Source organism: Passer montanus, unplaced genomic scaffold, assembly GCF_014805655.1.
Source record: "Passer montanus isolate IOZ18808 unplaced genomic scaffold, ASM1480565v1 scaffold47, whole genome shotgun sequence".
Classification (NCBI taxonomy): domain Eukaryota; kingdom Metazoa; phylum Chordata; class Aves; order Passeriformes; family Passeridae; genus Passer; species Passer montanus.
Genome location: NW_024369596.1, coordinates 1,725,266 through 1,737,537, shown reverse-complemented (window position 1 = coordinate 1,737,537; position 12,272 = coordinate 1,725,266). Strand labels below are relative to the sequence as shown.

At 45.6% G+C, this 12,272-nt stretch overlaps 1 protein-coding gene across 1 annotated transcript; it reads left to right on the top strand.

The window, feature by feature from the left end:
* Positions 1-1,981: 1,981 nt before the first annotated feature.
* On the top strand, positions 1,982-12,215 carry LOC120508391. The gene is made up of 13 exons (XM_039721947.1): positions 1,982-2,401; positions 4,326-4,447; positions 4,938-4,986; positions 5,242-5,288; positions 5,428-5,890; positions 6,241-6,841; positions 8,480-8,585; positions 8,821-8,967; positions 9,165-9,225; positions 9,346-9,512; positions 9,596-9,706; positions 10,102-10,213; positions 10,535-12,215. The coding sequence occupies exons 1-13, from the start codon at positions 2,161-2,163 to the stop codon at positions 10,543-10,545; spliced, it is 2,238 nt and encodes a 745-aa protein (XP_039577881.1). The 5' UTR covers positions 1,982-2,160; the 3' UTR covers positions 10,546-12,215.
* The last annotated feature ends 57 nt before the right edge of the window (positions 12,216-12,272 follow it).

The window sequence follows — 12,272 nt, the reverse complement described above, 5'->3', positions numbered from 1 at the left end:
GTTGAATTTGCAGGCAGCCCCAACGAGGGGAGAGATGTGTGAGTCTGACTCCATGTTCTTAGAAGGTTATTATATTATATTATATTATATTATATTACATTACATTACATTACATTACATTACATTACATTACATTATATTATATTATATTATATTATATTATATTACATTATATTATATTACATTATATTACATTATATTACATTATATTACATTATATTACATTATATTACATTATATTACATTATATTACATTATATTATGCTATTCTAAACTATACTAAAGAATAGAGAAAGGATACAGACAGAAGGCTACAAATAATGATAACCAAAACTCATTTCTCCTTTCCAGAACCTCGACACAGCTTGACCCTGACTGGTCATTAAGTTAAATAAATTCACATGAAACCAACGAAACAAGTTGGGTAAAGAATCCCCAAACACATTCCAAAGCAGCAGAACACAGGAGAAGCAAATGAGATAATATTGTTTTTCTTTTTCTCAGGCTTCTCAGCTTCCCAGAAGAATCCTGGGTAAAGAGGATTTTTCAGAAAGTATGAATGTGACAAAGCCTGGCTCCAGCCTGATCCATCGTGTTCCCAGCTCCATTAATTAAAGGCAGCAATAATCTGTGGGGCAGGCAGCCAGGGAAGAGCCACTGCAATGCAGATCAGCTCCTGATTCCCTGCTTGTTCTACAAGCACCAAATCTCCTTTGATCAATACCTGAATAATCCTTTCAACATCCCTGAGCCTTGCCTGCTGCTGCCAGGGCAGGGAAAGCAGGAGGTGGGATTGGGCAGGCCAGGGAGAGGAGCCACTGCCCAGCTCAAATTGTAACACAAATTTGATGTTTTTCTTTGAAATCTGCCCCCGAAAGTCTGGCTGCTCTCTGCCCAGGCTGATGGCAAAGGTGATATTGCTTGGGATTAAATCTGGAATGCTTTCCAGGACACAGCCAGGGAAGCAGATGCAGCTGATAACATCGTAATCCTTTTTCCAATCTAGGTACTTAAGAGAAATATCTGCTTGTTCAGTTGAAATGGCACAGCCCACAGGGTGAAATACATTTCCCAGGGACATGGAATGGAGTTCAGATCTGACACTGAGATCTGGTGACAAGGAAATAGATTTCCTATAGGAAGTGTCCCCATTTGTCATGGTTTAACCCCTGTGGCTCCACAAACCCCACAGTCCCCAGCTCACCCTCTCACCTTGGTTGGGAGGGGAGAGAGCTGTGGGCAGGTAAAAAAATAATGCTTGAGGTAAGAACAGTTTAATAAATGAAATAATGGAGTAAAATGAGAAGGGGGAGAGAGATAAATAAATAAAAATTAAAACAATAAACACCAGGTCTCCCCCAGCTGCTGCCCTGAAATTGGTGCCTCAATCCCCCAATTTAAATCCTGGGTGCATCTTCCTGCAGGATGGGATGTCCCTTTGGCCACGGGCAGCTGTCCTGGCCGTGCTCCCTCAGGGCTGCTTCTGCACCTCCTGCCTGGGAAAATTCCTTCTTTTGGGGGCAGCATCAGTTTGGGATCAAGAGCATTGTGCTAAATCCAAAACCCAGCACTGCACCGGCTGCTGAGAACAAAACTCACCCTATTCCAGCTGAAAAGCACCTTTGAAAATTCCCAAAACATTTAATTAAGGATCTCCTGCTACTTTACTTACTTGCACAACCCTAAGTCAGAAGTTGCTTTCCCCTTCCCAGTAAATCAGATTTTATTTTTTCTGTTTCATACAGCAGGGAAAAAAAAAAATCTACTTGAAGTTAAGCTTTTTCTTGGGAAAACTCATTTCCTCATCAGCTGCTCGGGGTTGTAAGGAAAGAGGGTGGAGCCTTCCCAGGCTGCCGTCCTCCAAACCATACCTGAGTATAAAGAGCAGAGCAGAACTGCAGCCAAGAAACTCTCAAAAGCTGCTTCCAGTGCCTGCTGGGATTCCAAGGCTGGTTTCATCCTCCCCCTGCTGCAACTTGCTGCTCCAAAGACAAGAGGGAAGCTGGACTCAGCTAATTACCTTGGAGGATTAATTGCATTGCCATGGTCTCCATGTGATACTGGATTGATTTTTAATTTTTTTTTTTTTTAACACAGCTGAGCAGGGCTTTTTCCTCCCCTCTTCTCTTTCATCTTTTCCTGCACACACACACAGAGGAGATGTTGCAAACAGTCTGCGTGAGTCCTGAGCTGCTTGTCAACCAAAACACGAGTGAAAGTGAAATCTGTGGCTACAGCCCAGGCCAGGGATCTCCCCTGCCTGGAGAAACAGCCAGCCCCAAGAGCTGCTTCCAGCAGAGCCCATCCCTGCCAGACTCTGGATTAACTGAGCTGAACGTGGCGAGTCCCAAGATCTACCACCCTCCTCCATGCCACCCTCCAGGGATGCCTGCTCCTGCTGGTAAGAGAAAAAAAATCTTTATTCCCATTTCCTACTTTGTGCTTCGGGCACCAGCTGATGCAGCCCGGTGTCCCGGGGCTCTGAGCAGCACAAAGCTCAAAAATCCCAGAGGAGTTCTGCCCATTCCAGGCTGGGCTGGGATTTGTTGTGTCCTGCTGCTGAGGTCAGAAATTGCCCTGGTTTCCCAAGGATGCCCAATATTCCATCGTTTCTGTCCGTCTCCAGCGCTTTGCTGCTCATTTGCGTTCTGAATTGCGAGTTTGGTTCCGAGCTAACAGCGGGGTAATAGATGTGACCTTCTGAGTTATTAACATTTCAAAGTCACAGCAAAGTGTGGCTGGTGAATCATGGCCTTTGCAGAGCCCTTCAGTTCCTAGGAAATATCTGATCTGTCACCGGGAACTCTTCCCAGATAACAGCATATTAGCAATCTTACTGGCTTTTAAAAGGAAAAAAAGAGTTTGTTTTTTTTTTTTTTAATATGAAAAATAAAGCTTTTCAAAGAAACCTTTAAAATACTCTTCAAACAGTAAATAATTCATTGTCAAAACACCAATCTGTGGAAAAAAATAATAATTTCTAGAACAGTCTGAGATACAAAACTCTGCTTTTCGAGGTCTCAGTGTTTTGATTATTCAGTGATAGGTTAAACACCGAGAAGTGCCAGAAATCTCAGCACGAAGCAGCAGCCCCATCTCCATTCCAAAGGCACCATTTGCTGCTCGGCATCGCCTCCCTCCCGCTGGAGGGGTGGCAGCTCTCGTTGCCTGGAGCGGGGAAAGGAAACAAAATCACGCAACAAGAAACCACATCTTGTGGGGCTGGTTCCCCTGCCAGGATCGCTCCTCGCAGCCATCCCAGGAGCTGCACCATCCCCATCTCCTGCGCTCCCCTCCTTCCCCTCCACCGATCCCACACGCAGATTTTGGTCACAAATATTGATTCAGGCACCTCCTGGTTTATTTAACAGCACCAGGAGCTGCTGGCCCAACGAACCTCTTTCATTTCAGGCTCTTGTCTTGTTTCATCCTGACTTGTGTTTGATCACTAGAGCTGGTTTTATTCCTCCTGCAGTGGGAGCAGAAAGCTTCTCCTTTCTCTCCCACACTCTTGGAGCTGGGGCTTTCTCCATGGTGTATTTCATTGGGAAAACCCCGATCTGATGCATGAAATCTGTGATTTTTAATGGTAATCTTTGTTCCTGAGTGCATTTTAGATAAAGGTTGTTCCAGGCAGGGGGACACACAAGGCAGGGACGTGAATGCCAGAGTTACATAAAAGGTATTTCAAAAGCCAATGGATTTAAGCTCCTAATCTGGGCAAGTCTTTCAAGTTTGGGGATGCAGGCACCAGATGCAAAGAGACCGAACACAAACAATCACAGAGCAGCTTGTTTTGACAAAGAGAGAGCCTGTTTGGACAACGAGGTATATTCTCAAATAACTGTCCCATTTCAGTGCAGAAAATCATTGTTTTGCTTTGAAGCACACAAAAACTTCCAAGCACAATGAGACCCACGGGGGAAAACCACTGGACAGAGCATCCCTATCTTAATTTTGAACAAATTCTGCTCCTTGTTGTTGCGCTGATAACAATTTCACAAACCACAGGATAGGAAAGTGCAAAGGCAGATTTACCACAACACAGGAAAATCGGAGTGTGAGAGGGGCAGAGACCTAAACACTGCTGACACATTCCCCAGAGCAAATCCACGCTCTGTGGCACGCAGGAAAACTGGGCAGGAATTCCTTAAAGCAATAATTGAGCAGAGCCAAGGAACAGGCAAGGAGATGTGGAAATTTCCCCCAAATGATGATGAACGTGGGAATCAGAGCCCATTCCCCAGGCTGACCTCATCCTCCCACCCTTCCCCAGCAGCCCAGACAATTGTGTTACTTTCAGCATCGTGTTGTGACTTTTCCAGACTCTGAACTTAGCTCTGATCCCCCTCAGAAGCGCTACATGGGTGTGAGAGTGAAGATGCCCGTGCGGGAATTGCTGAGGAAAATCCGACTTTCCAAAGGCTTGGACCCGGCTCCGGGCAAGGTGAGAAATCCCTGGGGCTGGGAAGGCTCCTGCAGCATCCTGGGGCTCACACCACACCCCACTGAGTGGTCTGGAGCTGCTGCCTCTTCCAGCCACCCAATCAATGCTTTTCAAAGTATTTGAAAAGAGAATAAATTCAAATTTCAAGCAGGATGAGGGCTGGGCTGGGGACAGTTCCAAGGCAGTGACGGCAGGAACCCATCCATGCCATGGGTGCTGTACCAAGGCAAAAATGGGCCAATAAACAGTAAAAAATACTGCTCCAGAACCTGCAAAAAACAGCCCGAGGAGCTGATAAACTCCCAGGCTGCTGTAAAATCTTTATAAAGCTGCCATGAATTACCCACTCATGGAAATCTCTCCACCTGCAGCCCCTCCATGGCCCAGGAGGCAGCTGCACCCTGTTCATGTTAAAATATCTGCCACTTTTTCATCTCCTCCTCCCTGTGTGAGCATCTCACGTTGAAGCTGGCTGGTTTTGTCTCCTCAGGAAGCCTCATCAGTGAAGATGGTAGCCAAAGGATCCTCAGGAAAAACAGGTTTGGAAACGCCTCACTGGGTAACAGAGCCTCCTTCCCTAGGAGGATCATCACTGTGAGGTACCCAAGGAGCCAGGGCACTCCTGTGCCGTGGCCGTGGTCCCTGCTGGGTCCCTTCCATCCCAGGGGGCGGCCAGCTGTGCACCAGCACCCTGCCTGCCTTGTCTGGCTCTTTTTTGGGGCAGGGCTGATGGGAATCTCCGCTCTGCGCGCCTCTCCCTCAGCTCTGAACCTTTCCTTCCCTTTTGTTTCCAGCAGAGAAGAGGAGATCTCACCCTTATACAGAGAAACAGCTTAGACAGGTATGCAGAGCACCCCGAGCCCCGCCGTGCCAGCCTCCCGGGGCAGAATTCCTGTTCTATCACCCAGGGAGAACAGGACACTTCATGCCTGCTTCCCTCCCTTTTCTTCCTCCCTGCCCGCCTTCTGTTGCTGTTCCAGAGCAAGCAGAGCGCCGGGCAAAGCCCCAGAGGCTTGGAGGACCTCGACATCCTGGTGGAGGTGCTGCAGGAGGATCTGAGCAAGAGCCAGCTCGGGGAGGAGCCCCGGCATCCCGTGCCAGACGGGTTCTGGCAGGGATTCTCCAGGGAGCTGCAGGGCTGCCGCTGGGAAGGCGCGGGGAGCAGGGATGGGGGCCTGCAGGGGAGGCAGCCGGGCCCCGCAGAGCTTCACCCCCAGCCCTGGGGGGGACATCGCCACCCAGTGCTGCGGGGACAGGCTCAGCCTGCCCTCCGTGGCCAGCGGGAGAGCGCCCAGAGGTGCGGCTCGCCCGGAATGTTCTCCAGGACGGGCGGGAAAGGGAGCAGCTGGTGGGTGCAGGGTGATCTCCCCAGCTCCCAGGAAGGTTTCTCGAGGAATTCCCCATCTCAGGAAGGTTTTCTGAGGAATTCTCCGTCCCAGGAAGGTTTCCTGAGAGATTCAGCATCCCAAGAATGTTTCCTGAGAGATTCTGCATCCCAGGAAGGTTTTCTGAGGAATTCTCCATCCCAGGAAGGTTTCTCGAGGAATTCTCCATCCCAGGAATGTTTCCTGAGGAATTCTCCATCCCAGGAAGATTTTCTGAGGAATAAGAATGTTTCCTGAGAGATTCTGCATCCCAGGAATGTCTCCTGAGGAACTCTCCATCCCAGGAATGTTTCCTGAGAGATTCTGCATCCCAGGAAGGTTTTCTGAGGAATTCTCCATCCCAGGAATGTCTCCTGAGGAATTCTCCATCCCAGGAATATTTCCTGAGAGATTCTGCATCCCAGGAAGGTTTTCTGAGGAATTCTCCACCCCAGGAAGGTTTCTCGAGGAAATCCCCATCCCAGGAATGTTTCCTGAGGAAGTCTCCATCCCAGGAAGGTTTTCTGAGGAATTCTCCACCCCAGGAATGTTTCCTGAGAGATTCTGCATCCCAGGAAGGTTTCTCAAGGAACTCTCCATCCCAGGAATGTCTCCTGAGGAATTCTGCACCCCAAGGATATTTCTTGAGGAACTCTCCATCCCAGGAATGTTTCCTGAGCAATTCTCCATCCCAGGAAGGTTTCCCAGGGAATTCGCCACCCCAGGGATGGCTCCTGAGGAATTCTGCACCCCAGGAAGGTTTCCTGAGGAATTCTGCACCCCAGGAAGGTTTCCCAGGGAATTCTGCACCCCAGGACTCGCCCGCACTCCCCAGCTTGGCAGAGATGCTGCTGGAAGCTCCCAGGGGCTCTGCAGATGTGGGGGGACATTTGAGGCTGAGCCCAAATTCCTTCTCCAGGCAGGACCTCTCTGCCCTCTCCTTCTTCCAGTTCCAGCTGCACAGGGAGGAAAATCTGCTGAGGAACATCCCAGAGGAAAAACTGCTGGCTCCTGACGAAAATGGCAACAGGTCCTTGATTTTTCTGTCTAAATACTTTGATTTCTGTCCCTGGGGACATCACTTTGCTCTGACCTCTGATCTAAAGCTTCTCTGCTCAAGGGGAAGCTCAAATTGAATCAATACACAGAATTTTAGGCAGATATAAAAAATATAAATACTCCATATTTGCAGTAATGTTCCTGAGCTATAGCTGATATCAGAATAAATTCAGGGTGTTAAAATATTTAAGGATGAAGGTATTTGTAGGGATTTACAAGAAAATTAAAATCAAGCAAAATAAGTAGTGGGAAAAAAAAAGATGCAAAAAAAGATATTTTTCCACGCTGCAGACACTCTCAGGGTAATTATTTGTATTATGAACAATTATTTGTATTATGAATAATTATATATTCAATAATTTATAATTAATTATTTGTATTTTTTCCACGCTGCAGACACTCTCAGGGTAATTATTTGTATTATGAACTGCTAATAAAAATGGATGGGAGGAATAGCCAAAAACACAAACTGGAGCACAGACTCCCAAGGAACTGGGAGTGGCTGGAGATGAAAGGAACACAAAGCTTTTCCTGCTCCCAGTAAAAACCAGTATTGCCCTGGAATGGGGGCTTGTGGAGAAAAGAGTTATTTATAAGAAAAAAAATAAATTATCTAATTAGGCTCTGTGCAGTTTAGGTAGATTGGGATAGCTGGAATCAAATCAGATTGACAGAAAGCTTGGCATGATTTATGAATTGTCTTGGGGAGAAAGAGATAAATTCCTGTCCCAAATTGAAAATATTGATAACCCCACACCGGGAGAGCCAAGCACAGCACTGGCCTCGTCCCTAAAGTGCCACGTTCCGTTCAGAATTCTGATTTCCAGTGCAAGAATAAAATCAAACTTCACTTTTCAGCAGTTATATGACTCAGTAAATAACAAATAAGCCAACTTTTTATGTATTTCCTGCCATTTTTTAAATGATACACAAAAATTTCTCATGCATGAATGAAATGGATCAGAATTAAGAAATTTCTACTCTCCCTGTACCTTTGGGGTGTTTTCACCTGTTATATCTTTTATATCTTTTTATATTATATCTATATTATATTATATCTTATTATTTTATATTATATCTTATTATATTATATCTTATTACTATTACTATATTATACTATATGTATTATATATATAATATATATAATACTATTATATATTATAAATTTATCCTATCACATATTATATCTTTAGCTCTTTTTTATCTTTTAGAATGCACTCTCCCTGTTCCTTTGGGGTGTTTCAACCCCTCCTTTGGGGTGTTTTAACCTGTTATATCTTTTATATCTTTCTATATTATATGTTTTTATATGATATCTTTGTTATATCTTATTGTAATTACTGTATTGTATTATATTATATATATATGTATGATATTATTATATATATATTTATCCTATTATTATATTATATTATATCTTTATATATTTTTATCTTTTAAAATGCACTCTCCCTGTTCTTTTGGGGTGTTTTTACCCCCTCCTTTGGGGTGTTTTTGCCCCCTCCTTTGGGGTGTTTTTGCCCCCTCCTTTGGGGTGGTTTTGCCCCTCTTTTGGGTGTTTTTACCCCTCCTTTCCCTTCTGATTGTTCCCAACTGAGTTCTCTTCCAGGCTGCTGCACAAGGCTGTTGCCCAGGGAAGGAGGGCTCTGACTTTTGCCCTGGCCCAGAGATTTGCATCCCTCAACAAGATCGACGAGAAGGATGCAGAGAAAAGGGTAGGAGGCTGATTTTCCAAGAAAAAAAGTCATTTTTTATCACTCTGTCAAACCCCAGCCAGGCAGCAAGCATCCTTCTGCTGTCCTGGAAAAGAAGGGAAAATGGGAATGGGGATGGAATGATGGGAACAGAGCCCCGAAATCCCAACTCCCCACTTCAGTATCTAAAAAATGTTGTTGCTTTTAAGCTGTTTTTGCCTTTCACTGCAACTCTGTGCCCTTCTTCCCTTCTCAGACTGCTTTACATCTTGCTGCAGAAAAGAACCAGCACCTGATGGTGAGTGACCTGATCTCCCTGGGAGCCAACGTCAACGAGCAGGACAGCTCTGGGAAAACTCCCCTCCACCTGTGTGCAGAGAATGGCTATCTGAGAGTTCTCGAGGTAAAATTGGGGGTTTTTTGGGGGGCCAAAGTGGGGTAAAAGCAGCTCAAGCACGTTGTGGTGTTTGAAAGAACCCGGGGTGTTCCATACAGGAGCACTCTGTCTGCTCTGATGTGGTTACAGAGGGATTTGGGGGAGGGAAGGGTGGTTTTGGCACTGCCAAAGGGCAGGAATCACCCGGATATTCTCCATTCCAGGTCCTGAAAAGCTGCAAGAACAGCGGGGTGTGTGTGGAAGTGGATCTGCCTGACCACTGTGGTAAGAGGGACAGCTCAAGCCCAGGGCTTAGATCCCAAATCTCACCCAAATCTCACAACACAGATTTGCTCCAGGCAGGGCTCAGGCCCTGGATTTGACTTTCCCCGGTGTCCCACGCAGGTCTGACCCCCCTGCACCGTGCTGCTCTTGCCCACACCGTGCTGGTGACACAATGCCAGGGCACGGCCAGGGACAGCAGCACCGGGAGGCTCCTGGGGCTGCGGAGAGCCCAGATCCTGGAGGGAATTCTCTGCCTGCTCCAGATGGGAGCACAGCCCCGGCTGCCGGTGAGGACCAAGCCCAGCAGGTCTCTAGCCTGGCTTAGGTGTTCCTGTCCTTGTGCAACCACAGGATTTGCTGTCATCTGCAGGTGCTGAATTCGTGTCCAGCCTCCACCCCCTGCCTAAAGCTCGAGGAGAACACAGAGCTCATGTGTTTGCTTCAGAGCCATAAACCCCAGGCACAGGATGTTCCTCAGGAGGTAACTATGGCTCATTTACCCAGGCAGTGTCTCATTCCAAGATTAATTTTCAGGATTAAGCAAATATTCAGTGCTTAAAACGAAAGGAAAAAAAAGTTACAGCTCTTCTGTCTTTTCCAGGGTCTTTTTTGCCTTGGTTAGATAAGAGTTCCCACCACAGTACGTGTAATAAACGTAATAATAGCCTTTTTTGCCTTGGTTAGATAAGAGTTCCCACCAGAGTACATGTAATAAATGTAATAAATGTAATAATGTAACAAGATTTCAGTTAGAAATACAGATTTAAAGCCCCATTTCAAGTCACTGAGATTCTCCCAGAACCCAGCAGAGAAAGAAAAATAATTTCAGCCCAGTTCAACTGGAAATTGACTGTTCTGGTCTCTTCACCTGCCCAGAGCTGCAGCCTGCTGGATGCTCCCAGAGGAATCCCCGCTCCCCCAGCTGCAGGTGACTTCCCTGGACTTTGCTCCTTGTCATCCTCAGACCTCCTCGATGTCCTTCTCAAAGGTATTTTGGGGTAGGAAGTGGAGTTCGGGTAGCTGGGGGTTTGTGTGGCTCAGCAGCTGGCATGGGGCGGCTCAATCCAGTCCCTGCTCTGCCATCCCACAGAATTTGGGGTGGGGAAAACCCCAAAATCATCGAGTTCAAACCTCCACGGCGTGGAGCTGATGGAAAAGGTGCTCAGCACCTCATCCCAGCCTTTGGATTTCATCATTTTCCTTGCAAACCTCCTTCCTCAGCCAAAGCCAGCCAGAAAACGAGGGGATAAATTCCTGCTTTAGCAGGAGCTGGGGCTGAGCTGAGATTTTCTGCTTTGTTGCCTTCCAGGGAAATGCTGAGAGCTCTCACCTGCTGCAGGAGAACAACAAACACCAAAATACAGAATATTTTATGTTATGTCTTGAACTGACTGCTGGAAAGATCTCACCTGGACCCAGAATTAAGGAGCAAACTGATAAGTGAGGGAAATCCTCAGTGCAGGTTGCAGCAGGAGTTCAGTGTTAGGTGCTCCAGGAAGAATTAGATCTTCATTTTCTCACAGATTTGTGCTTCTCTGCTCAGGTCTGAGGTCAGTCTGAAGCTCTGATGATTTTTCAGGCAGGTGTTTAACCCAAGAAAAAGATTTTGACCACCCAGGGCCAAGTCTTGGGGGTTTCAGCCTGAAATTAGTCTCTACACTCCAAATTCAATGTTCAGACAGACTGAAAATCTCAGTCATTTTAAACACGAGCTCTGGGATTTCAGAGCCTAAATATGAAAAATATTTAATATTTCCTGCAGTCTGGCTCTGAATTTGGCCAAGGCTGGAGTGGTCACACTTTAAGGCAGTCTCAAGGTGAAGTCCTTCCAAAGTGAAACATCGTGCTGAGCATGTGTCTTCAACAAAAATCAAGCTTTTTATTGATGCAATCAGAAGTTTGCACCCATTGTAGGTGAAGTCTGGGACAAAGTGTTTTGAATGAGCTCCTTTCTCACAGATCTAACAGAGATTTTACCTTTATAAAATTGAAATCTATAACAACAGCTTTTGAAGGATCAAGTTTTTTAAAGTTTGGAGCATAACAAGGAGCTGAACTGATCCTGAAAACCAAGTTATTCAGTAGAATCACTACAAACTAGATCAAATTTTTATTTTTAATTATTTCTTCCCAGACTTACTCTCATTTAATTTTCACTTCTGGTTGCGAGTTTGCTGGTTTCTATGAAACTTCCCTGGTTGCTACATAGGGAGCAATTCTACTTTTACAGAAACTAAAACCAAAAACCAAAACTGATCCAGCAGCCCCTCACGTGTCTCCTGTGGAGGAAAATGGGAGATTTCCACTGCAGGATCCAGTGTTAAGTACTCAGCATCTTTGGGGAATGTTTTTAATGAACCCTTTGCATTTGTTCCTTGTGAAAAAAAAAAAAAAAGGTTATTTTTGTGTTATGGGGTTTCCTGAAGTGTTAAGCTCCAAGAGCTGCGTTGCACAAGGTGAATAACTTGGAGAAGTGGCAGTGTTGAAGTGAATTCCAATGGGATTTGGGTCATTTCCTCTGATTCTGATGCCCTGAACAGCTAAAGAATTCTCTTTTGTATTTCCTCTGAAACAAAATAATTCGTAAACTTTCAGTATTTCATTAAAAATACATATTATATGTTACTCTCATGAGGAGTTGCATAACTCATCCACCTCCTTCCAAAGCGTTCCCTCATGTTTCAATAATCTCTGGTCTTTTCTTTTTCCCTTTTTGTCCCAGGTTTTATGGATATTTTTCCTCTCTGAATATTTCTCTCTGTCCCCCCCATCACTGCCCATCCTTCTTTCTGTTTGCATTTTAACTCCCATCTGTTCCCACCGAACTTTTTATTCATTTGGGGACAATTAAGGAAGAACTGCTGGGTTAGCTCAGCTTCCATTTGTGGGATTGAAGGGTCAGATCCAGCTCTTTATTTTCATTATAAACCAACCAGGAAATCCCACATCACGAGGATGAAACAGAGTGTTGAACAAAGAGCTGAAATAAACATCTGTAGGGGAAAAAAACCTGAATTTTCTCTCAGAGAAATATTCGGGTTTGCTTC

Excerpts from the sequence above, each read along its gene's own strand:
- LOC120508391 (XM_039721947.1), top strand. The coding sequence starts at position 2,161 with ATGTTGCAAACAGTCTGCGTGAGTCCTGAGCTGCTTGTCAACCAAAAC. Across the intron at positions 8,968-9,164 it reads GCTATCTGAGAGTTCTCGAG|GTCCTGAAAAGCTGCAAGAA; the intron begins GTAAAATTGGGG and ends TCTCCATTCCAG. Across the intron at positions 9,513-9,595 it reads GAGCACAGCCCCGGCTGCCG|GTGCTGAATTCGTGTCCAGC; the intron begins GTGAGGACCAAG and ends TGTCATCTGCAG.